Here is a 25,219-nt window from a genome sequence, read left to right as displayed (position 1 = left end):
CTGTGTATGTGTTGGGGCCTTGGACCAGCTAGTGCATGCTGTCTTAGAGGTCCAGCTTAGCTGAGGCTGCTGGTCTCATGGGGTTGCCCCCTTCTCCTTAGCTTCCACCAGCCTTTCCCTAATTCAACCACAGGGGGCACCGACTTGAGATCATTGGTTGAGTGTAAGTATCTGCTTGTGTCTCACTTAGCTGCTTGTTGGGCCTCTCAGACGACAGCCATGCTAGGCTCCCGTATGTAAGTACACCGGAGCATCAGTAACAGTTGTCAGGCCTTGGAGCCTCCCTTAAGATGGATCCCAAGTTGTCCTCTGGCCTCTATACACATGTTCACAAATATTATACACACACTCAAAAAAAGGGAAAGTGAATGTAAACAGTAAAAGGGTTCAGTGTGAAAGGGACACAGACTCTACATAGACAACAACAAAGCAGGAGACAAAGCATGGTTGGTCCATTGAGGGAGAGACTGAACAGGCCACAGACTTAGTAGGCTCAGAGACCTTAGCACAACTTCCATGACGGCAGTACCATTTAGTCTGTAACAGCAGCACCGCCTTCCAAAACTAAAACCAAGGCTAATCCATTAAAGTCCATAGTGCTTAGAAATTCTCAAAATGCATTAATCTTGCTGTTCAGTTTCTGTAGCTCTGCTCTTGTTTACTGAAGTATGTCAACCTAGGACACAGCCTTTTTATTTATTTACTCTATCTATCTATCTATCTATCTATCTATCTATCTATCTATCTATCTATCTATCTGTCTGTCTGTCTGTCTGTCTGTCTGTCTGTCTGTCTGTCTGTCTGTCTGTCTATCTATCTATCTATCTATCTATCTATCTATCTATCTATCTATCTATCTATCTATGGTGCTTAAATGCTCACCCTGAGAAAGGCCTGGAGCTGTATTGGGGTTTTGAACACCTAGTGTAGTTGCGTGTCTGACAATGGCTTAAACTCATGTCTAACCAGTCTTCTCTGGTGGATACTTCACAACAAAACAGAATAAATAATGTAACAACTAGGAATAAATTCACACCAGCTTCGCACTGGGATCACTGACAGGAGGGCTTTACGGACATTGCAGTGAGACAGTGCTCAGGCATCCTTGTGCTAGTTTTCCCTTTTTAGACAAGGTCTCAGTAGCCCAGGCTGGCCTCTACGCCAAGGGGTAAACAAAGAAGGAAAGTAGACTATATTCTGAATGACTGTTATCAAGAACTCCATTTTCTCTAAATTAGGCTATAAATTTAATTACCTTATTTAAAAGGATTTTTAAGGGACCTCATGGCAGGCAGATCCTTGAGTTCAAAGCCATTCTAATCTAAAAAGTCAGGTCCCAGGATAGCCACAGCCATACACAGAAATCCTGTCTCAAGAAACAAAACAAAACAAAACAAATGAACAAACAATAAAAAAGAAAAAGAAAAAGATTATACATTTTGATAATTAGTCCAAATTTGTATGGAAAAATTAAACAAGAGTAGCTGGGACAAAAGAGAATACTACATGTGGCACTGGGTCCCAGATTAACAGGACATCCACATATACGAAGCAAAAGACTCAGAAAGGACATACTCACGGATGGGACCTTGATATAATCAATCAGACCAGCGGAGGAAAGATGACGATTCCACCTAAGACGTTATATAATGAAGTGCAGTAGGAGAAGGTACAGTTGACCCAATAAAAGATTAGTTGCTTAGCAGTTAAACAAAACTAAAGAAAACAGCAACACTGAAAACTAAAGTTAGGTCTTTAATGTGTAAAATATTCTACATGGATCAAAGATTTAGGGGCTAAAACCAAAACTTTATGAACATCAGAGAGAAGAACACTCTAAATAGGATACAAATTCTAAAAGATACAAAATAAAGATTTTTAAACATTTTAAAGAATATTTTAATTTTAAAAATCATAATATTTATTTGGTACAATGATTTATAAATATGCTACAAGAAAATACATATTTCCTCCAGGTCAATATCAAAAGACAAACTAGAAAAATATTATTTCCAGTATTTTTAAAATGTTTATTATCTTTAAAGTTTTATGTGAATGTCTTGCCCACATTTAGTCTGGGCACTACATGTTTACCTGACACCCTTGGAGGCCAGAAAAGAGCATTGGCTCCCCTGAATTGGAGATACACACAAGTTGTGAGCCAATGTGTGGATGCCAATAATTGGATCTTAGTTCTCTGGTGAGTGACAAGTGCTCTAAACCACAGAATGTTCTCTCTAGTCCCTTTCCCTTTTGCTTTTCAAAAGGCTAATATCTAAAAGTCTGTGTGTAAAAGAAAAACAATGCTAACAACCTATACAGAAAATGGCCAAAAGACACAGGGAAGGTCATGTTAATGCAAATTTTAGTGGTTATTAGATCTATGAAAAAAAACATCAGTATTCACAATAAATAAAAATAAAATATTTGCTATCTATTGGTGGGAATGACAATCGCTAGAACTTCTTTAGAAACAACTTGGGAAAAATCTACAGAAATTTTTATAAATTACTGTTCAGCAATTTTACTTCTCAACATCTACTGTTAATTGGAACTAGAAAATAACAGCCAGAGCACAGTATGCCAGAAGAAACACTACATAGCACATTATCAATTGCGTGTATGCCTGCATGTATGTGTAAGGAATACATTCATTTGGTTGGGGACTAAATGAATATATTGGTGCTTGCCCACAAAAGGATACAAGAAAGGTGATTGTGCCTTGGAGGGACCTCACCAGGAAGGGAGGGGAGCCTCACATTCTTTTTTTTTCTTTTTTTAAACAACAACAACAAAATAAAATCAACTACATCTAGGGTCTATGTCCCATTAAATAGCTCTAACACATCAAATATATCCAAAGAGTTTCACCAAAAACCTAGTAAGTCATGAGACATCATGATTCATAAATAACAACTGGTGGTTGTTAAAATATGTCATATTCTGTATTATCCGGGAAAACAACAAGAATGCTTGCTTGTATTCTTTAAATACTCCTGATGTTAAAGTGTCAGAGCTCTGCAACAGTAAGGTCTTAGTATGGTGTTAAAAATAGGAGTTCTGTGTTCATTGGCACTTAAGATATAGAAGATATTTTGAAAGCAAGTAAAATTAGCAATTGTCTGTTTCAGTTTAATACATACCAACATATTCATCATATATAGCTTGAGAAAGTTTTATTACTGTCTACTGCTACTGGAGAAGAGTGGGCTGCGAGCCGCTGGAGAACTGGTGTGGGCTGCGAGCCGCTGGAGAACTGGTGTGGGCTGCGAGCGGCTGGTGGAGCGGAGTGGAGAGGGTTGCATGCCGCTGGTAGAGTGGAGCAGAGTGGGCTTCGAGCCGCTGGTGGAGCGGAGTGGGCTGCGAGCCGCTGGTGGAGCGGAGTGGGCTGCGAGCCGCTGGAGAACTGGTGTGGGCTGCGAGCCACTGGAGAACTGGTGTGGGCTGCGAGCCGCTGGTGGAGCGGAGTGGGCTGCGAGCCGCTGGTGAACTGATGTGGGCTGCGAGCCGCTGGAGAACTGGTGTGGGCTGCGAGCCACTAGTGGAGTGGAGAAGAGGGGTGTGGGCTGCGAGCCGCCGGCCTGGACTGGGATGCGAGCCAATGCTGGATTGCATTTTCATACTTCCTTGGATCTTTTTGCCAATCTTGATGCCATCTAAGGTGCGCTATAACATTTGAGAAATTTTGTCCTACGCTTTGTTTCCACATGATAAACTGCTCTTTATTGTATCGATGGACAGAGGCAGACACTTTAGGGTAGTTTATAATAGAGCGAAGCTTCTGGTCCAAAGAATAAGTAATTTCTGGATATTCTGTAGCAATGTTTGTTAGCTCATCTGGATCCAAGGAAAGATCTGAAAGAAAAGAAATAAAACAGTTATGTGCTAAAATGGTTTTGTTAGAATATCACTGTGACAAATAACATACTAGGATGTATTTTCATTTTTCTTTCTTCTTGGTGTAAGATGGGCAGTATGCATTCACATTAGCAGCACACCACATTAGTAACCATGTTCTCCTAACAAGTATCTCATAATGACTCATTATGTATTAGGTCAATGATTGTGAAGCAAGGAATTGCCATGGATAACATACTAGACGTGAAACAGTTGTTGATGAATGAACACATGTCTCAATGTAATCATTCTGCTACGCCACTCTGTTTGTTTTATGTGTTCTCTTTGATGACAGAAATGAGCTGTGGTAGGATTCGAATGTGGGACACTGGCAGAGAGAGAGAGGAATTCTGGGAAAGAGTCAGAGGAGGGTGGGTTCACCACTGGGACTCTGAGGGACACGTGAAACTGTGAACAGGTAGCCAGCCTTCTGGCACACGTAAAATAGAACCAACAGGTTGTATAGGTTACAAGCTAGTCCGGGAACAAGCCTAAGCTTATGGCTTAGGCATTTACCATAAATAAATAGTTAAGTCTCAGAGAAAAGTGTGGTTACAAATGGCGCCAAATGTGGGACATATAATCCAAATCTAGCTAAAAATCCAAGCTTGGAACAAAACATTCAGACATTTGAAAGCCCCAAGGTGAAGGTGCCTTCACCTAAAATATCTCCCAGAGCAGTTTCCTAGCTGGGAGGGAGGTTAAATCCCCTTAAGAGAGAGTGAACAGGGGGCAGCAAGTGGGGAACTCCAGCTTCCTGCTGTTCCCCATCGGTGAAACACTTCCCAGAGCTGAGGCAGATGGGGTAGGGTGTGTGGGTGTGTGTGTGGAGTGTGTGTGTGTGTGGGTGTGTGTGTGTGTGTGGAATGGGGTGGTGTGGGGTGGGGGTGTGGGTGTGTGGGGTGTGTGGGTGTATGTGTGGAGTGTGTGTGTGGGTGTGTGTGTGTGGAATGGGGCAGTGTGGGGTGTGGGTGTGTGTGGGTGTGTGGGGTGTGTGGGTGTTTGTGGGGTGTGTGTGTGGGGTGGGGCAGTGTGGGGTGTGTGGGGTGTGGCGGTGTGGGGTGTGGGGGTGTGTGGGGGTGTGTGTGGGTGTGTGGGGTGTGGGGTGGGAGTGTGGGTGTGTGTGGGGGGTGTGTGTGGGTGTGTGGGGTGTGTGGGTATTTGTGGGGTGTGTGTGTGGGGTGGGGCAGTGTGGGGTGTGTGTGGGTGTGTGGGGTGTGTGGGTGTGTGTGTGGAGTGTGTGTGTGGGTGTGTGTGTGGAATGGGGCAGTGTGTGGGGGTGTGTGTGTGGAATGGGGCAGTGTGGGGTGGGGGTGTGGGTGTGTGTGTGGGGATGTGTGGGTGTGGGGGGGTGTGGGTGTGGGTGTGTGTGGGGGTGTGGGTGTGTGTGTGTGGAGTGTGTGTGTGTGAGGGTGTGTGTGGAATGGGGCAGTGTGGGGTGGGGGTGTGGGTGTGTGTGTGGGGTGTGTGGGGTGTGGGTGTGTGGGGTGTGTGGGTGTTTGTGGGGTGTGTGTGTGGGGTGGGGCAGTGTGGGGTGTGTGAGGTGTGGCGGTGTGGGGTGTGGGGGTGTGTGGGGGTAGGGCTAGATGCCACAGTCACAAGCTGGCCTGAGAACCCTGCAGACACACAGAAGGGCAGAAGGAGCATTCTGTTAAAGCTCTGGTGGGACTTTCTGAACTGGCAATGTGTAAGTTTGAAAACAATAAAACAGAAACAAATATTAGTTTGATAATAATAATATACTCAATAAAAAATGTAAGAAAAAAGGAAAATAATAAAATAAAATCCTTAAAGACAGGATTAAATAAATAATATTTAAAAAATTCCCCAGAGGAAAGAGTTTAGAGAAAATCAAATATAAAAAAAGATAAATAAGCTTAGAGAATAAGTAAAATAAATAAATGCACAAAGAAAATAATCTCCAAAGAAAGGAGAAAGAAAGGAAAAATAAAGTTTCTGAAGAAAGGAGAAAGAGAACAAAAGTATGGTTTCCCTGTTGCAAGATATTTCCTATCCTTTTACATTGAGGCAGTGAGAGGCCAGTGATTCCAGGGGACAGAGGAGGAGGAGCTAAGGGAAGGGAGGGGCGGAGAGGAGGAGGAGCTAAGGGAAGGGAGGGGTGGAGAGGAGGAGGAGCTAAGGGAAGGGAGGGGTGGAGAGGAGGAGGAGCTAAGGGAAGGGAGAGGTGGAGAGGAGGAGGAGCTAAGGGAAGGGAGGGGCGGAGAGGGAGAGAGAGGGAAGGTCCAGATGAGCAGAGCTGAGCGGGAGATGAGATGCGGATATCCAGATGGCTTCAGTTGTATTTCTGATGTTTTGGAGAGGTTAGAAATATTGGGATAAGACTTTATCATTGTAAATTGGCATTATGTAATTGGGACTTTTATATACATAAATATATTTGGTTAACTATTCAAGTTTAAGAGTCATGCTTTACCAGATACTTGGAAGGCGTGGTGCAGAGGCCTGGAGGGGCAGGGCTCTTATTAATTCTTACCCACTACATCCCTCCCCCGAAGGAGAGAGTTAGAGACATTAAAAATATTTTCCACATTAAAAAATGGAAAACACTATAGAAAAAGGCATTTGGATCCCATATAGTTTTGTCTTGACTGTCAACACAAAATTAACTATATGTTCAGTAATGATTCCAATTTTCTATATCCTCTTTAAGAAAAATCAGAATAAATCAGACTTAGAGAACAAGAAGATTAAACAATTAAATGCTAGATTAGAGGACATAGGACAGAGATTGGAGGATCCTTTAAATCAGAATAAAGAATCCTCAGAAGAATTCAATCTGGAGGCAACAACAACTGCAGAAAGCATTGTTCCATTTAACAACAGCATAATGTGCACGAGTTTCTCTGTTGGAAGCTAGGTACCCCGGTTCTTAAAACTTAAGGAATTTTGGCCCCTAAAGAATTATTTCTAATTAATAATTTTTATATTTGTGACTATGATTCAAACTGAGGAAGCAGTAAATATTAATGATGGCCGTGACCCTGTTTTATGTACAACATGGGGAGAAAAGATAAGAAAAACAATAAATTAGAAAATGCTATTCAGAGGGTGGAGGAGATTGTGAACTTTGAGTTTTGTGACTTCTTAGTTCGAAGGCACTATACGTCTGTCAGACTTTCCCTGACCCGCAAGAAAGATGTAATCTCTTAGCACTGTGGTGACATTAAATGACGTAGTTAGAATGTGTGCACTTCCCAAGAGCTAGGCATCAATCCTCCAGAATCGATGAAACGTAGGTGTACTGAGAATGGTGACTCATGACGGAGAGACAACAGGCACCGGAAGGTTGTTCCAGGAAACACGGTCGGGTTGAATGAACGCTGGATAGCAGGCGCTGCGCCGGCTCTGGTTTCAGGTGCTGATGTGTGAGCAGCTGCTCCTCTCTCATTAACTGAACACTCACAGCCCATGCCACCGTCGGCAGTCACAGACTAGAGAGTGCATGTGGGTTTTATAAACTGAGACTAATCTCGATAAACACTCTAAACCATGAGACTATCCCGGCCTGAGAAGCAACAAGCATTCATTTATTTCAAAAACAGCTCCTGACTGCCAGGCGTGCGGTGCAGATCAGCTCGTTGCACTCCAGCTGTGCCCAGCAGCTTACCAAACAGCTGAGGCTGCACGGAGGCGCCATCAGAGAAGGCGATGTACTTCCACTGGCCAGTTCGTAGCATGTAGGTGGAAGCATTGGCATTGCATCCGTGGAATTCACTCAGAATCCAAGGTGGATGGAGGTCTTTGAATGCCTGTTCATCTGCAGATGTGTTTGATGCCAGTGCCAACAAGGAGTATCCACTCAGGTTTGGAGGCAGAGTGATCCCAGCAATGTCTTCAAAACAAAGGGAAAGTGGTTTTTGATTTGTTTTGTTTTGTTTTTGTGTTAATTCTTTTTGGAGTTATTTAAACATTCAGAAACATCCTCTGTATTTTCCCATCACTAAGGGTTGCAGACTAGAGATCACGTATGGATTTGCAACCCAACTTTCTAGACTGAGGCGCTCACGCCATGATAATGCAGCCTGAGCGAGGTAGTAACTCCTCTGTTTCCTCATTTCTGCCAGAGACATAATAATAGTATTCTTCTATCTGAAATGTTCAGTGTTGCTGAAAATTAGCTAACTTGAAATTCGAGAACAGTGTCTAGCACACAAGGGCCCTCAGTCAAAATTACTTTATATGAGGCCAGTCTGGTCTACAGAGTGAGTTCCAGGACAGCCAGGGCTACACAGAGGAAAGGAAAAGAGGTATAGCCTTGTTGGAGGAGGTGTGTCACTGGAGGTAGGCTTTGAACGTTCAAAAGAAAGAGAGGAGAGGGGACAGGCAGTATATACTAGATCATCTCTTCAGCTTCTTTACCTGATGTCTAGCTGTCCTGAGTTCTATGTTTCTGTCAAAGAACACCTGAGATATGGCTCCCAGCGTGTTCTCTTTGCCTCATGGATGTGGGTCGAGATGTCTCAATTGTTCCTGTCACTATACTGTGTCTGTGCTCCACCATCACAGACTCTCATTCTGAAAAAATAAGCCAATTAAATGCTTTCTTTTAAAAGTAGCCTTGGCTAAGGTGCTTTGTCTCAGCAACAGAAATGAGACAATACACCCTGTAAAAAGTAGACAAAGATTCCATAGTGGAAATACTTATGTTTTAGGGAGGTGGTGGCAGAAAGTTGAATATTGTATATAAGTAAATAAAATAAAGTTATAGTCATATCCTGATTGTGAATCTTTTGAAGAGAATATGGTGAAGGCCATAGATCTGTGGGCCATCATCCTTGCCTTTCAGAGAATGATTCTGACTCTGTGAATGAGATGCTCAAGGCAGGAGGATTCTGAATACTTTCCTTGTGTTTTTTTTCTCAGTATTACAAACACAACCTTAGTACTTACCAAGCATAGTAGGATAAATATCCACAAGAGAAACAACTCCTGGTACTTGTAGGTTGGCCTTAATTCCTGGTCCCATCATCAGAAAAGGAACATGAGTACTAGCTTCATACATACTCATTTTATAAAATTGGCGGTGTTCCATAGCCATCTCTCCATGGTCTGAAGTATATATAACAATAGTTTTCCGAAGAAGACCTTTCTTGTGAAGAGTCAAAATAATTTCACCTATCATAAAAATCAAGACAAATTAGCTTTAGTTTGTGTTTTAGTTCATCACACAACTGGACCAACTTTGTTGGGATACTTCTTACCATCTGAATAAAACCTACAGTTTGCACATGCTTTCTCCTCAGCTGACAGACTGGAGAGAGGAAGAAGGGCAGACAGTATCTATCTGATCATCTGTTCAGCTGCTTTCTCTACCTGATGTCATGCTGTCCTGAGTTCTATGTTCCTGTCAAAAAACACCTGAGGCTAAAGGGTCTTCTTCCTTTTGGTGCTTCAAATAAGGAAATACAGGCAAGTCTGGAGTCACTACCATACATGACTCAGATGTCAATGAAGATCAATATCACTATTGGCCTACAATTTCTGCACAATAAGAGGGGTTAAGAGCACTCAGAACCTTCCTGTTCCCTTTGCTCCTAGCCCTGTATGCAACTGCCCTTTTCTGCTCCTTCAGCTGGCTTAAAGTTATGGATATCCCACCCTTGAAGAAGGGTGAGCCATCCAGACAGCACGAGCCATGACTTAGTTAGCTGAGCAGTAACATTCTGAGAGAGAAGCCTTGTCTCCTTGACTTGGAAATTGCTCCTCACTGGAATTATGAGAATCACAACAAAAGAAAAATTATCTTCATTCTGGTAGATCTTGAGTTCTGGGGTATAAAGGTCTATATTAAATATACATATTGTAGGTCCAGTAAGAGTTGAGGTGTGATGCTCTACAGAGCACCAGGTCTCAACCCCACCACATTCCTCTTTTCATTCAACAGTATTCCTTATATACCCAATAGATATCCTATTTCTTTCTTTCTTCCTTCCTTCCTTCCTTCCTCCCTTCCTCCCTTCCTTCCTTCCTTCCTTTCTTTCTTTCTTTTTGGATATCCTATTCCTAAAAAAATCTGATAGTCTAGTCTTTTCACATGATTAATTAAAACTTCAGATAATATGAGGCATGTTCTGAGGAGTGTGCCCTTGCACTTAGACCTCTACAGCTTCCCTCTGCCTAATTCTTTAGCAGCACACAAGTTCTTTATCTGAAGTTCTCTATACTTAGCATCCACAACTATTTGATAAATCTAGTGTCCTAGACCACACAGAATGCCCTGAAAAGTGTATTAGATTATGCTGTCTGCCTCTGTGTGAATACCCTTTCTCCTACACTTGTCATGTTTTTACCCTTCTTTTGTGGGCAAACTCAAGTATTAGCTGGTGATACCTCTTGTAGAGGAAATTTGATCCAGCAGTATGGCTTCTTGAGTGAGGAATCATATACAAAGACCTAGGTTGGTGTGATCCAGGTGGAATACAGATATGTTCTTTTTTTTTTTTTTAAGATTTATTTATTTATTATATGTAAGTCTTCAGACACTTTTCCTTCTCTTGCCAGCCCTACTTTCTCTGGCCCAAAAATTTATTTATTTATTATATATAAGCACACTGCAGCTGTCTTCATATACCCCAGAAGAGGGCATTAGATCTCATTGCATACGGTTGTGAGCCACCAGGTGGTTGCTGGGATTTGAACTTGGGACCTTTGGAAAAGTAGTCAGTGCTCTTAACCATCCCTCCAGCCCAACAGGTATGTTCTTAATGTACACCTTTAATCCCTCTGGCTGAAATACAGACATGCCCTCATCACACACTTTTAATTACTAATAATGTAGGCAAGATTAGTTTCTAGAAGAAAGCAACCATGTTTGAAAGTGATGTCTAATTCAGAGGCAGACAAAGTGATGAAAGGCTTGACAGGATCAGTCAGGGATAGGATATGTCCAACTCTCACAAAAATACCACAGAAAAGCCAGGTGACTTAAAAGAACAGCAGAGAGAAAGACACACACACACACACACACACACACACACACACACACACACACACACACGGGGAGGGGAGAGAGACAGAGAGACAGAGAGACAGAGGGGGGGGGTTAACCAGGATAGTTTTACACTGACAGGCTGCAGGTGAAGACAGAATGAACCAGAGAATGAGGAGCCAGAAGATTAGAACAGAATTCAAGACTTAGCTGGAGGCCAAGCAGAACAATTCAGTGAGAAGCTGAGAGAAGCCAGATCGAATCAGCCAACTTGGAGAGAATTTGAGTCAGAACAACTGAGTTGATCCAGCCAGCCAGAGCTCAGAAAGGCAGAAAGGGTGAGCTCATTCAGCAGGAAGCCTTTGAGACAACATCTGGCAAATAAAAGCTACATTTACATCTGGCCTCTGAGGAAATAAAAGCCACATTTACATTTTCTGCTCCTCCACACCCAGTCACTTGTTCTCCAAGCTCCCTACGGTTTGTTTACAACTGCCTGGTGTTATCTCTATGTACGCCCATCTATATGCAGACATGAGCCACAGCATCGGAGGTCAGAGGACAACGTTGGAGGTGGATCTTTGCTTCCTCCATGTGCTTGGTGACAAGCACTTTACTGCTCCATCTTGCTGGCTGCACTGTATTTGTCTGATGAACCTTGAGCTATCAGGCACTGAATTGGGCAATATGATGAATACTATTAACAAATAATATTCTTTCTGTGTATTTCTTTCTTAATGTACAGGCATTAAAATTGTAAATTATAAAGCATATAAAGTTAAAAATATAAGGGGTATTATATTAAAATCTTATTCATGTCCTCTCTAAAAAAGAAATAACACATTAATTTACGACATTACAATTACCTCTCTGGCCCAGGGCCTTTATCATTTATGCTTCATCTGCCTAGGATGCCCTTCTTTTTCCTATTTACATGGCTGACCTTTCCCTCCGTTTTTTGCCTCACAAAGCATCTTCTCAGAAGTATCTACCCCAGGTACTCTATTAGGAAAAAAAGTAAATGTAAAGAAAAAAAGTCACTTGCTGATAAAATTTGTGGATGAAATTATTTCTATGTAAATTAAAATAAGAAAATTCACCATTTACTTTCATCTATACCTTTCACTATTTACATCACATTTACCACAGTCTGCTCACCTCCGAGCCTCGACTAATTTTCTTTTCTGTGAAGACGCTTCATGTACTATTTCATCCCTACAGCAGCACTGCGTATACACTATTTCACTCTAGGAGATGCACTTGCAGACTTCTGAAGGCAATTTGAAGATGCAGATGACTAAATACTCCCTAGTGCCAGGAAATATCAATGAAATACAACTCAACTGTCAGACGGAGGTATGGCTAAAGAAACACTTAAAATCTTTTTTTTTTCTAATATTTATTTATGATATGTAAGTATACTGTAGCTGTCTTCAGATGCCAGAAGAGGGTGTCATATCTCTTTATGGATGGTTGTGAGCCACCATGTGGATGCTGGGATTTGAACTCATGACCTTTGGAAGAGCAGTCAGTGCTCTTACCCGCTGAGCCACCTCTCCCACTTAAAATCTTACTGTCCTACTGCCTTAATGAGGGAGAACATGGAGCCAGGTGTGGTGGTATGTAATGATACTAATACTTGGGAGACAGCAGCAGAAGAATCAGGAATTCAAGGCCAGCCTCTGCTACATAGCAGATTCAAGGTTAATCTGGGCAACACGACACTCTGACAGCCCCTACCTCTATATATCTTTTTCTCCCCCTCCCCCCTCTGTCTCTCCCCCCCCCCCCACACTGAGAAACTATAAAGCCCTTTTTACTTTTTCACATTTACACTGATTAGCCTTTCTTTTTTCTTTCTCCTACATTCTATTTACTCAGTGAGTATTTCAAACAACACTGCATGGTTATTCTTTTTTCTTTTTTTTTTTTTTTTTTTTTTTTTTTTTTTTGGTTTTTCAAGACAGGGTTTCTCTGTGTAGCCCTGACTGTCCTGGAACTCACTCTGTAGATCAGGCTGGCCTTGAACTCAGAAATCTGCCTGCCTCTGCCTCCCAAGTTCTGGGATTAAAGGCGGCGTCACCATTGCCCAGCTAAAACAGTTGTTTTTAAAGATGAGGTTTCTTCAGTAGGAACTAGGAACAGAACTCCAGTCAATGGCGGGAACCCTTCCCCAGTCGCTTTACAGAGGCAGGCTCATCTCAGATGCCTTTGAGCCTGAGCATCAGGAAACCCAGTAAAGTAGGCATCAGAAGAAATGGACCTGAGCTGTGGGTAAGCCTCACTCTAAAGGATCTAGGGAGAATGAACTTGTATGTAGGTACTACAAGTGTAGACACAGTTTATAAACACTAACAAAGAAGTCTCTGTCTAAAAAAATTATTAGAGGTGTTAAAATGAGACTGGTACATATTCAGTAAAACCAACAAGAGAGTAAATATTGAGGTGTTAATTATTTAAACTGAACATATTTTTTACACAGTGAACATATTTGAACTAATAAGGAGATTAGCTAAAAACACACCGATCTCATAAATTACTCAGACTATATTTAATCTGTTTATATTATTTAACATCTTAATGATAATAGATTTCCAATTTTGACTTATAAATTAGTGGTAATATATTTCTTGTCCTCTTAGCTATGAGTCTTAGCCTTTAAGAGTGTTAACATTTTCTTCTAGGATACTATATATATGCTGATTAGACATCTGCTGATCTTTCTGAGTGAGAAGATGCAGGAAACAGACATGGATGTCTGTTAACCCTGGCTTGACACTAAAAACAGAACGTTTTGGAACTATAGATTGACCTATGGGTTTTCTACAAGAGCAGCAGTTACTGTCAACTACTATGCTATACCACCAGCTTCTGTTTTAAACATGTTTAAAATGATTCAGTGAAGTAAACATTAGTGCTAACCTCTTTCCAAAACATCTTAACCTACCATCTGCTTCACTCCTAAGACTAACATTCCCAGTAATCATAAGATTTGTATTGGAATTTTCTCACTTTAATACATATGAATGATTTTATAGAAATAATTTCATCTACAACTTTCATCAGCAAGTAATATTTTCTAACTTCACATAAAAATATTACTTGACACCTAATGATATAAAGCATGTATAAGAACAGAACATGTTTGAAGAAAAGTTCAAGAGATTTTTCTATTCTTGTCTACCCCTGTGTCTACCCCTGGGCTTCTGAGGACCACTCAGCAATCCTCAGGTTCCATACAAGGAGTTCACAGTCATAAATCACCAAATTGATTCTTCTCCTCCAGGGTTTGGAATGTTAAACTCTTCATCTCTTGGAACTAAGCTGCCTTATAATTACCTGCCACACACCTGTTTTCAACAAAGTACAGACCTGTTTAAGGCCAATTGTATTTTGTTTCAAGTAGAAAACAGCTTTCTATGTATGAACAAATCTGAGAATTATGAATAATTAAAATAGGAAGGGCCCTTTATTCTGTTATCAAGGTATTTTTGTGAGTCAAGAGTCTCAAAGTTCTAAGTCTTAGATATTTAAGCAACTGCTTTAAGAATTATCTAAGGATGCTCCTGCATGCCCCAACTAGCACAATCACAACTTATTGGACAAATATTTTCTTTATGAAATTGCTTATTAATTATGCCACCTACCTAGCATGGCATCTGTCTCAGCACACATAGCGTAATAAAATGCTCTAATGTTCTTAATTTCATTTTCAGAAAACTTCCCAGTGCAGTTTTTTGTATAGGAGGAATAATAATCCACAGGGTGCATTTGTGGCAAAGGCAGCCACTTTGGGATTTTGATTGCATCATAATCTACCTGAAAAGGAAGAAGAAAAAGCTCTATATTTGCAAATCAAAATATCCTTTCCTGCCAATGAGTATCTGTGGTGAACTTCAAAATGTTTCCTACATAGAATAATTGAAAAGAATGGCTTCTGGTTTCCTTCTGAGCCCAGAGCTGATTCTGTGACACAGTGCTCTATACCCAAATACCACCAGAAGAGAGCTGGTCTCCCAGGAGAGCAGACATACCTGTGAGCACAGGTAAGGCCACCACTTCTGCTCTGAGGGACCTGCCTGGAGCCCTTAGGACACAGGAACCTAGGAGCAGCCTGGAACAGGATACTTCTGGTTTCCATCTGTTTCTGTAACTGACCCTTGTGTCAAAGCTCTTCACACCCTAATTCCTCCCAGAGAGAACTGGTCTCCCAGGAATATGACACACAGGCTTGCGGGAAGAACAAGCCACAGGCAGAGACAGCAAAAACAGCTAACACCAGAGATAATCAGATGGTGAGAGGCAAGGGAAAGAACATAAGCAACAGAAACCAAGGCTACTTTGCATCATCAGAACCCAGCTTCCATCACAGCAAGTCCTGGATACCCCAACACATGAGCAAAGCAAGATGCTGATTTAAAAATCACATCTCATAATGATAATGATAGAGAACTCTAAGAAGGACATAAATAATTCCCTTAAAGAAATATAGGGGAACACGGATAAATAGCTAGAAGCACTTAAATAAAACCCAAAAATCTCTTAAAGAAGTAAAAGAAAATACATCCAAACAGGTGAAGAAATTGAACAAAACCATCCACGATCTAAAAATAGAAGTAGAAACAATAAAGAAATCACAAAGGGAGACTACCCTGGAGATAGAAAACCTGGGAAAGGGATCAGGAGTCATAGATGCAAAAATCACCAACAGGATACAAGAGATAGAAAAGAAAATTTCAGGTGCAGAAGATACCATAGAAAACATTGACACAACAGTCAACGAAAATGCAAAATGCAAAAAGCTCCTAACCCCAAAACATCCAGGAAATCCAGGACAAAATGAGATGACCAAACCTAAGGATAATAGATATAGAAGAGAGTGAAGATTCTCAATTTAAAGGGTCAGTAAATATCTCCAACAAAATTATAGAAAACTTCCCTAACCTAAAGAAAGGGATGCCCATGAACATACAAGAAGACTACAAAACTTCAAATAGAATGGATCAGAAAAGAAATTCCTCGTGTCACAAAATAGTCAAAACACCAAATGCACAAAACAAAGAAAAATATTAAAAGCAGTAAGGGGAAAAGGTCAAGTAACATATAAAGATAGGCCTATCAGAATTACACCAGACTTTTCACCAAAGACTATGAAAGCTAGAAGATCCTAGATAGATATCATACAGACCCTAAGAGAACACAAATGCTAGCCCAGGCTACTATACCCAGAAAAACCTCAATTACCATAGATGGCGAAACCAAGATATTCCATTACAAAACCAAATTTGCACAATATCTTTCTGCAAATCCAGCCCTACAAAGGGTAATAGATGGAAAACACCAACACAAGGAGGGAAACTACACCCTACAAAAAGCAAGAAAGTAATCTTCTTTCAACAAACCCATAAAGAAGACAGACACAGAAACATAAAATAACATCAAAAATAACAGGAAATAACAATCACTATTTTTTTTTACTATCTCTTAATATCAATGGACTCAATTCCCCAATAAAAAGACATAGACTAACAGACTGGATACGTAAACAGGACCCAGCATTTTGCTGCATACAGGAAATGCATCTCAGTGACAAAGACAGACACTACCTCAGAGAAAAAGTTGGAAAACAATTTTCCAAGCAAATGGTCCCAAGAAACAAGCTGGAGTAGCCATTTTAATATAGAATAAAATCAATGTTCAACGGAAAGTTATCCAAAAAGATAAGGAAGGACATTTTATATTGGTCAAAGGAAAAATCTACCAACATGAACTCTTACTTCTGAAAATCTATGCTCTAAATGCAAGGGTACCCACATTCAAAAAAGAAATTTCACTAAAGCTCAAAGCACACATTGCACCTCACACAATAATAGTGGGAGACTTCAACACCCGACTCTGAGTAATGGACAGATCATAGAAACACAAACTAAACAGAGACACAGTGAAACTAATAGAAGTAATGAACCAAATGAATTCAACAGTTATCTATAGAAAATTTCATCCAAAAACAAAAGAATATACCTTCTTCTCAGCACCTCATGGTACCTTCTCCAAAAGTGACCATATAATCGGTCACAAAACAGGCCTCAACAGATACAGGAAGATTGAAATAATCCTATGCATTCTATCAGTTCACCATGGACTAAGGCTGGTCTTCAATAGCAACAGAAACAACAGAAAGACCACATACACATGGAAGGTGAACAACGCCCTATTCAATGATCACTTGGTCAACAAAGAAATAAAGAAACTAAAGACCTTTTAGAATTTAATGAAAATGAAAGCAGAACACACCCAAACTTATGGGACACAATGAAAGCAGTGCAAAGAGGAAAATTCATAGCTCTAAGTGCCTCCAAAAAGAAACTGGAGAGACCATACACTTAGGTGTGCAGCTTAACAGCACACCTGAAAGCTCTAGAACAAAAAGAAGCAAATACTCACAAGAGGAGAAGACTGCAGGAAATAATCAAACTCAGGGCTGAAATTAACCAAGTAGAAACAAAAAGAACTATAAAAGAATCAACAAAACCAGGAGTAGATTCTTTGAGACAATCAACAAGATAGATAAAACCTTAGCTAGTCTAACCAGAGGGCACAAAGACAGTATCTGAATTAATAAAATCAGAAATGAAAAGGGAGATAAAACAACAGAAACTGAGGAAATTTAAAAAATCATCAGATCCCACTACAAAAGCCTATATTCAATGAAACTGGAAAGTCTAGATGAAATGGACAACTTTCTAGACAGGTACAAAATATCAGAGTTAAATCAGGATCAGATAAACCATCTAAACAGTCTCATAACCTCTAAAGAAATAGAAGCAATCATTAAAAGTCTCCCACCAATAAAAGTCCAGGACCAGATGCGTTTAGTACAGAAGTCTATCAGACCTTCAATGAAGACCTAATACCAATACTCTTCAAACTCTTTCACAAAATAGAAACAGAAGGGACATTTATACCAAAACCACACAAAGACCCAACACAGAAAGAGAACTTCAGACCAATTTCACTAATGAATATCGACAGAAAAATACTTTATTAATTCTCAAAAACCGAATCCAAGAACACAGCAAAACGTTCATTCATCATGATCAAGTCGGCATCATCTCAGGGATGAAGGGATGGCTCAATATATGGAAATCTATCTTTTTTTTTTAATTCGATATATTTTTTTATTTACATTTCAAATGATTTCCCCTTTTCTAGCCTCCCACTCCTGAAAGTCCCATAAGCCCCCTTCTCTCGCCCTGTCCTCCCACCCACCCCTTCCCACTTCCCCGTTCTGGTTTTGCCGAATATTGCTTCACTGAGTCTTTCCAGAACAAGGGGCCACTCCTCAATGTAATCCAATACATAAATACACTCAAAGAACAAAAAAAACCCACATAGTCATTTATTTAAATGCTGAAAAAGCATTTGACAAAATTCAACATCCCTTCATGGTAAAATTCATGGAAAGATCAGGAACTCAAGGTCCATATCTAAACATAGTGAAATAAATACACAACAAACTGGTAGCCAAAATCAAACTAAATGAGAGAAACTTGAAGCAATCCTACTAATATCAGGGACTAGATAAGGCTGTTTACTCTCACTATCCAATATAGTACTTGGACACTTATAGTACTTATAGTACATCCAATATAGATGTTCTAGCTAGAGTAATGGACAAAAAAAGGAGGGCAAAGGGATACAAATTGGAAAGGAAGAAGCCAAAATATCACTATTTGCAGATGATATGATGGTATACTTAAGTGACCCCAAAAATTCCACCAGAGAACTTCGACAGCTGATAAACAACTTCAGCAAAATGGCTGGATATAAAATTAACTGAAACAAATCAGTAGCCTTCCTCTACTCAAAGGATAAGTGGGCTGATAAAGACTCAGGAAAATGATAACATTAATAATATTCACAAACAATATAAAATATCTTGGTGTGACTTTAAACAAATAAGTGACAGATCTGTTTGACAAGAACTTTAAGTCTCTGAGGAAAGAAATCGAAGAAGACCTCAGAAGGGAAAGATCTCCCATGCTCATGGATTGGTAGGATTAATATAGTAGAAATGGCCATATTGTCAAAAGTAGTCTACAGATTCAATGCAATGCATCAAAATTCGAACCCAACTCTTCATAGACTTACAAACAGCAATTTGCAAATTCATTTGGAATAACAAAAAACACAATGAAAACTATTGTCAACAATAAAAGAACTTCTGGGGGAATCACCATCCCTGACTTCAAGGTGTACTACAGAGCAATCATGATAAAACCTGAATGGTATTGGTACAGTGACAGGGAGGTAGATCAATGGAACAGAATTGAAGACCCAGAAATGGTCACTTGGTCTTTGACAAATTAGCTAAAACCATCAAATGGAAAAAAGATAGCATTTTCAACAAATAAAACCAGTTGTACTGAATCTAATAGAGGAGAAACTGGGGAAAAGCCTTGAACATAGGGGCACAGGGGAAAAGTTCCTAAACAGAACACCAATAGCTTATACTCTACCATCAAGAATTGACAAATAGGGCCTCATAAAATTGCAATGCTTCTGTTAGGCCAAGGACACTGTCAATAGGACAAACCGGCAACCAACAGATTGGGAAAAGATCTTTACCAATCCTACATCTGATCTAGGGCTAATATCCAATATATACAAAGAAGAAGTTAGACTGCAGAGAACCAAATAACCCCATTAAAAATGGGGAACAGAGCTAAACAGAATTCTCAACTGCAGAAACTCAAGTGGCCGAGAAGCACCTAAAGAAATGTTCAACATCCTTAGTTGCCAGGGACATGCAAATAAAAACAGCCCTGAGATTCCACCTCACACCAGTCAGAATGCCTAAGATGAAAAACTCAGGTAAAAGCAGATGCTGGCGAGGATGTGGAGAAAGAGGAACACTCCTCCACTGTTGAGGGGATTGCAAGCTGGTACAACCACTCTGGAAATTAGTCAGGCAGTTCCTCAGAAAATTGGACTTAGTACTCTTGAAGACCCAGTTATACCACTCCTAGGCATATACCCAGAAGACGCTCCAACATTTTATAAGGACATATGCTCCACTATCTTCATAGCAGCCATATTTATAATGGAAATTATAATGGTTGTTTCCAGAAGCTGGAAACAACCCAGATGTACCTCAACAGAGGAATGGGTACAGAAAATGTGGTACATTTATACAATGGAGTACTTACTACTCAGCTATTAAAAACAATGACTTCCTGAAATTCTTAGGCAAATGGATGGAACTTGAAATATTGTCCTGAGTGTAGTAACTCAGTCACAAAAGAACCGATTGTATGCACTCACTGATAAGTGGATATTGGCCCAAAAGTTCAGAATACCCAAGATTCAATTCGCAGACCAAATGAAGCGCAAAAAGAAGGAAGACTAAAATATGGATACTTTGGTCCTTCTTAGAAGTGGGAACAAAACACCCATGGGAGGAGATACAGAGGCAAAGAGTGGATCAGAGACTGAAGGAAAGGCCATCCAGAGACTGCCCCACCTGGGGATCCATCCAGTCATCAAGCCAGGATGCTATTGTGGATGCTGAGAAGTGCTTGCTGACAGGAGCCTGATATGGCTGTCTCCTGAGAGGCTCTGCCAGAGCCTGACAAATACAGAGGCAGATGCTCATAGGCAACCATTGGATTGAGAGTGGTGTCCCCAATGGAGGAGTTAGAGTAGGGACTGAAGGAGCCGAGGGGGTTTGCAGCCCCATGGAGGGAGAAACTGTGTCAAAGGGCCAGAACCAGAGCTCCCGGGGAATCCAGCACCAACCAATGTGTACAAATGTAGGGACCCATGGCTATGCCTACATATGGGCCTTGTTGGACATCAGTGATAGGAGAGGCTCTTGGGCCTGAGGGTAGGGGAATGCCAGGGTGGAAAGATGGGAATGAGTGGATGGTTGGAAGAGCACCCCATAGAGGCAGACGGAGGGAGGATGGAATAGGGGGTTTCTGAAGGGCAGATCTGGAACGGGGAAATACGTGAAATGTAAATAAATAAATTATCAAATACAAAAATAAATAAAAGTATAAAGTTAAATAAACAAAAAGAAACTTGAATGGCTATGAAGCATGACAATTCTCCCAGTTAGCAATGGGCTGACTAAAACATATTTACACTATCTGGAGCAGGAGCGTTGGGGATTTTCTTTTTCTTCTTCTTCTTCTTTTTTTTTGTTTTTGTTTTTTGTTTTTTTGAGACAGGGTTTCTCTGTGTAGCCCTGGCTGTCCTGGAACTCACTCTGTAGACCAGGCTGGCCTCGAACTCAGAAATCTACCTGCCTCTGCCTCCCAAGTGCTGGGATTACAGGCGTGCACCACCAGCACCCGGCTTCTTCTTCTTTTTATTGAATATCATCTTCATGTACATTGCCAATGGTAAAACCTTTCCCAATTTCCCCCCTCCCCAAAGACTCCAACCCCTCCTCCCATCCTCTGCCTCCATGTATATGCCCCTCCATCCAACCCACTCCCACTTCCCCCTCCCCACCTCAATTTCCCTTTGTTAGGGCATCTATTGAGCCTTTACCTGACCAAGGACCACTCGTCCCACTGATGCCCAACAAGGCATTTCTCTGCCACATTTTTGGCTGGAACCATGAGTACCCCTTGGTTGATGGTTTAGTCCCTGGGAGCCCTGGAGTGTCTGGGTGACCTACATTGTTGTTCTTCCCATGGGGCTGTAAACCCCTTCAGCTCCTCTGGACCACCCTCCAACTCCTCCACTGGGGACCCCACGCCTAGTGCAGTGGTTGGCTGCTAGCATCTGCCTCTGTATTTGTAAGGCTCTGGCAGGGCCCAGTGTTTGGGATTTTCCCTAGCTTTCCTAAAGATTAATAGGAGAATAGATTTGTCTCTCAGTGATAACTCCATGAGACACTTCACAAAAGTGGAATGAAAGAAGAGTCAACGAGGATGACTATTCACCAAAGAACGGAAGCACACTAAGAATGAAGTGAATTCAGATCACTCACATATGAAATTATAGAAGAAAAGGCTGGAATCAGATGCTTACAGTGCTGCCATCCCAAAGAATCCAGATTCACAGTCTGAGGCAGTTAGGGACAGGACTCCTATCTAAGCAGGTAAACCAGTTTGGAAAGGATCAAGATTCAAACAGGAGAGGCACTGGTAAAAATGTTCACCTTAAAGAACGTATTGCAGATATATCTACATTGGAAGCCAAAAAGCCAAATATAGGAGGTGATCCAAATAAAGAAAGACATATGACAAATTGCCAAGTCAACAGAAGATGCTTGCTGCAGATCAGCTGCACAGGGAAAGGCAGGCCCTGCTCACACTGGACCTTGTGTGCTTTCTACACAACTCATCCTAAGAACATCTGTTTTCAGCACAGTATACTAAATAATACATTTTGCTATTTCTATTTTTATTGACAACCCAATGCAAAATTTTAAATATTTTGACAGATGTTTTTAACATTTCTAGAAAAAATGATAATCTTTTCCTTTGACAACTAAGTTTGTTTTTCACAGTTTCATTCTGTGTGGTTATTTTTGTCATCCTGAACTGGTGGAAGTGAGGCCTGCCTGTACTCCAAAGATAATGTCTTTTAGTTCCTTTTTATAGACATATCACACGCACATCTATATAGTTAGCAAGCTCTAACATTTTATTTAAAAAATATTATCCTCTGAACAAACTCATTACAGGCTTAGTTTAAAAGTATAAGCCCCCAATTTTTCCATAAAAATAATAAAAGTGAGAATGAGCTAATGCCAGGTGGCTTTGCACGCCAGTGCCTACTTTTGAACACACACAGAATACTTACCTTTTCAAGCCAGTAAAGAGACGTTTGAAATGTAGAAGCGCCAAAGTTTTCTCCTGAAGATGGCGAAGGGTAAGGGTGTGGCAAATTCAATCCCAAGTAAAGGACAAATGGTTTGGTGTGGTTAACCTGTCTTAGCCAATCGGTTGCTTTGTCTGTATTCTGCCAGTCCTTGGCCATTACTCTCCTCCGGTTCTTATCAGGGATAAGATTAACGCTGGGCCTGCCTTCTTGTCTGAGCAAGAATGCAACTTCTCTTGTCCATGCTTCCACACGGTTACTGAGGGTGTAAGAAGACAGGTGTGTCAGAAAACATGCATGCAACTTTAGAAACTGGCTAAACAAATGCTGCAAAGCAACAGGGTAAACGGTTTTAAGACTCCTCTGCGGAAGTGTTTAGATAACTGCAGCACATCTCAGTTAAAAAGCATTTGAGTATTACAGATTTAAGAACTATGGACAACAAATGATTATTTATTTGTGCTAAGATTAAGACAAATTACTTAAGAGTAGTTAACTTTTTAAGAGAAAAATATTTAATTGTGCTAGCTGGTCTTAGGTCAATTTGACACAAGCTAGAGTTATTTTGAAGAAATGTCCCAGTTTATGAAGCTGATATTTAAGGCGCATAGTCAGCATTTCCAAGAAACTTGTTTTATGGAGTCCATTAGTAAGTGCCTTTAAAGTACTCTATCAGATGAGAAATATTTTTTAAGAATCTAGATAATAACTCCAGCAATATTATATTTCATGTTAAAACATAATACTTAGAAGAAATTTCAGACCAGAAAATGACCAATGGCTCATGGATAATGAGCACAAATAAAAAGTTCTCCTTTCCCCCCTACTTGATCATTGAAGATAGACAAAGAAATTGAAGCAGCTATAATAAAAATATGTTTGATAGCACACAGTTAATATGCTTTAATAACAATATCAAACAGTTGAATTTTAGCAGAATTGCATCTAACAGATTATAACTAATTCTAACAGATGTGAGACTCCAAAATTAGAATTTCTGGGAAAAACTTCCCATACTATAAGGCATATGACACTAGCTTCTCAGTCTTTTGTTTGTACCATGCTATGAAGTGTTCCTATACTAGATGCATAACATCACTGGTATTCGGAGTAAAGTCCAAGGATCTCAAGAGAAGCAACTGTGATGTGTGATGTGAGGAAGCAAAGTACTTTTTTGGTTAACTTAGCAGTATTCTACAGGACATATTACTGAGAAATTACTAAGGAACAAACAGGTAATGCAATGGAACTAGCTGGTCATCTTTGGAATGGCTCAGGTGTGGACAAGCATTTGCAGCATTCTGAGTTCATATCATAGTTAACCTACGATTCACTCAGGAAGATCATTAGCCTTTCTGTTGATTAACTTTATTAATACCATTTTTTTTTGGTGAAATTATAAAACCTGTTAAGCCCAGCTGGCTGTATCTTTTCCCCGTTATGAAGCAGAATCTAGAGAGCATCTGTGAGACCACTGGAGCATGCTCATGAAACATGGAGACCTTGTCTCTTTTCTCTCTTTCTTTGTTCCTGACCTCTGTGATGTGAGTGGGCGTTCCCTTCTGGACAGACCTGCCATGATCCTCTGCTTCATTATAGACCCAGGACAACAAAGCCATTGAACCATGGACTAAAGCTTCTGAAAGCTCAGTCATGAACATAGAAGAATCCTATAGAACTCCAAATAGATTGGACCAGACCAGAAAGTCCTCTTGGAACATAATAATCAAAACACGAAATGCACTAAACAAAGAAAGAATATTAAAAGCAGTAAGGGTAAAAGGGCAAGAAACTTATAAAGGCAGACCTATCAGAATTATACCAGACCCCTCAACAGAAACTATGAAAGCTAGAAGATCCTGGGTAGATTTCATACAGACCCTAAGAGAACATAAAATGTCAACCCAGGCTATTATACCCAGCAAAACTCTCAATTATAATAGATGGAGAAAACAAGACATTCCATGACAAAACCAAATTTACACAGTTCTTTCCACAAACCCAGCTCTACAAGAGATAATGAGTGGAAAATACCAACACAAGTAGGGAAACTACACCCTAGAAAAAGCAATAAAGTAATCTTCTTTCAACAAACCCAAAAGAAGATAGCCACACAAACAGAATTCCACCTTTATCAATGAAAATAACAGGAAGTAATAATCACTTCTCTTTAGTATCTCTTAACATCAATGGACTCAGTTCCTCAATAAAAAGACACAGACTAACAGAATATACACGTACACAGGACCCAGAATTTTGTTGCATACAAGAAACACACCTCAGTGACAAAGACAAGTCACTACCTCAGAGTCAATGGTTGGAAAACAATTTTCCAAGCAAATGATCCCAAGAAACAAGCTGGAGTGGCCATTCTTTTTTCTTTTTTTAAGATACATTCTTTACTTACATTTCAAATGTTTTTCCATTTCCTGGTCCTCCCACCCCCGAAAGTCCCATAACCCATCTCCCCTCCCCCTGCTCCCCAATCAACCCTTTTCTGCTCCCCTGTACTGGTATTCCCCTATACTGTGGCTG

At 40.5% G+C, this 25,219-nt stretch overlaps 1 protein-coding gene across 2 annotated transcripts in view; it reads right to left on the bottom strand.

The window, feature by feature from the left end:
• Nucleotides 1-2,760: 2,760 nt before the first annotated feature.
• Nucleotides 2,761-25,219, bottom strand: part of Arsk (arylsulfatase family member K) — a 60,376-nt gene continuing 37,917 nt past the window's right edge. The window contains exons 4-9 of one of the 2 annotated variants that reach the window (XM_052159754.1): nt 22,667-22,943; nt 14,494-14,665; nt 8,809-9,033; nt 7,526-7,750; nt 3,588-3,855; nt 2,761-3,381 (exon numbers count right to left, since the gene is read on the bottom strand). In XM_052159754.1, the coding sequence (XP_052015714.1) occupies nt 3,180-3,381; nt 3,588-3,855; nt 7,526-7,750; nt 8,809-9,033; nt 14,494-14,665; nt 22,667-22,943 (1,369 nt within the window). In that variant the 3' untranslated portion in view covers nt 2,761-3,179. Of the gene's footprint in view, nt 3,856-7,525; nt 7,751-8,808; nt 9,034-14,493; nt 14,666-22,666; nt 22,944-25,219 lie in introns of both variants that reach the window. The other variant, XM_052159753.1, reaches the window with a different exon arrangement.

Source organism: Apodemus sylvaticus, chromosome 16, assembly GCF_947179515.1.
Source record: "Apodemus sylvaticus chromosome 16, mApoSyl1.1, whole genome shotgun sequence".
NCBI lineage: Eukaryota > Metazoa > Chordata > Mammalia > Rodentia > Muridae > Apodemus > Apodemus sylvaticus.
This window is presented reverse-complemented; position numbering and strand designations above follow the sequence as displayed.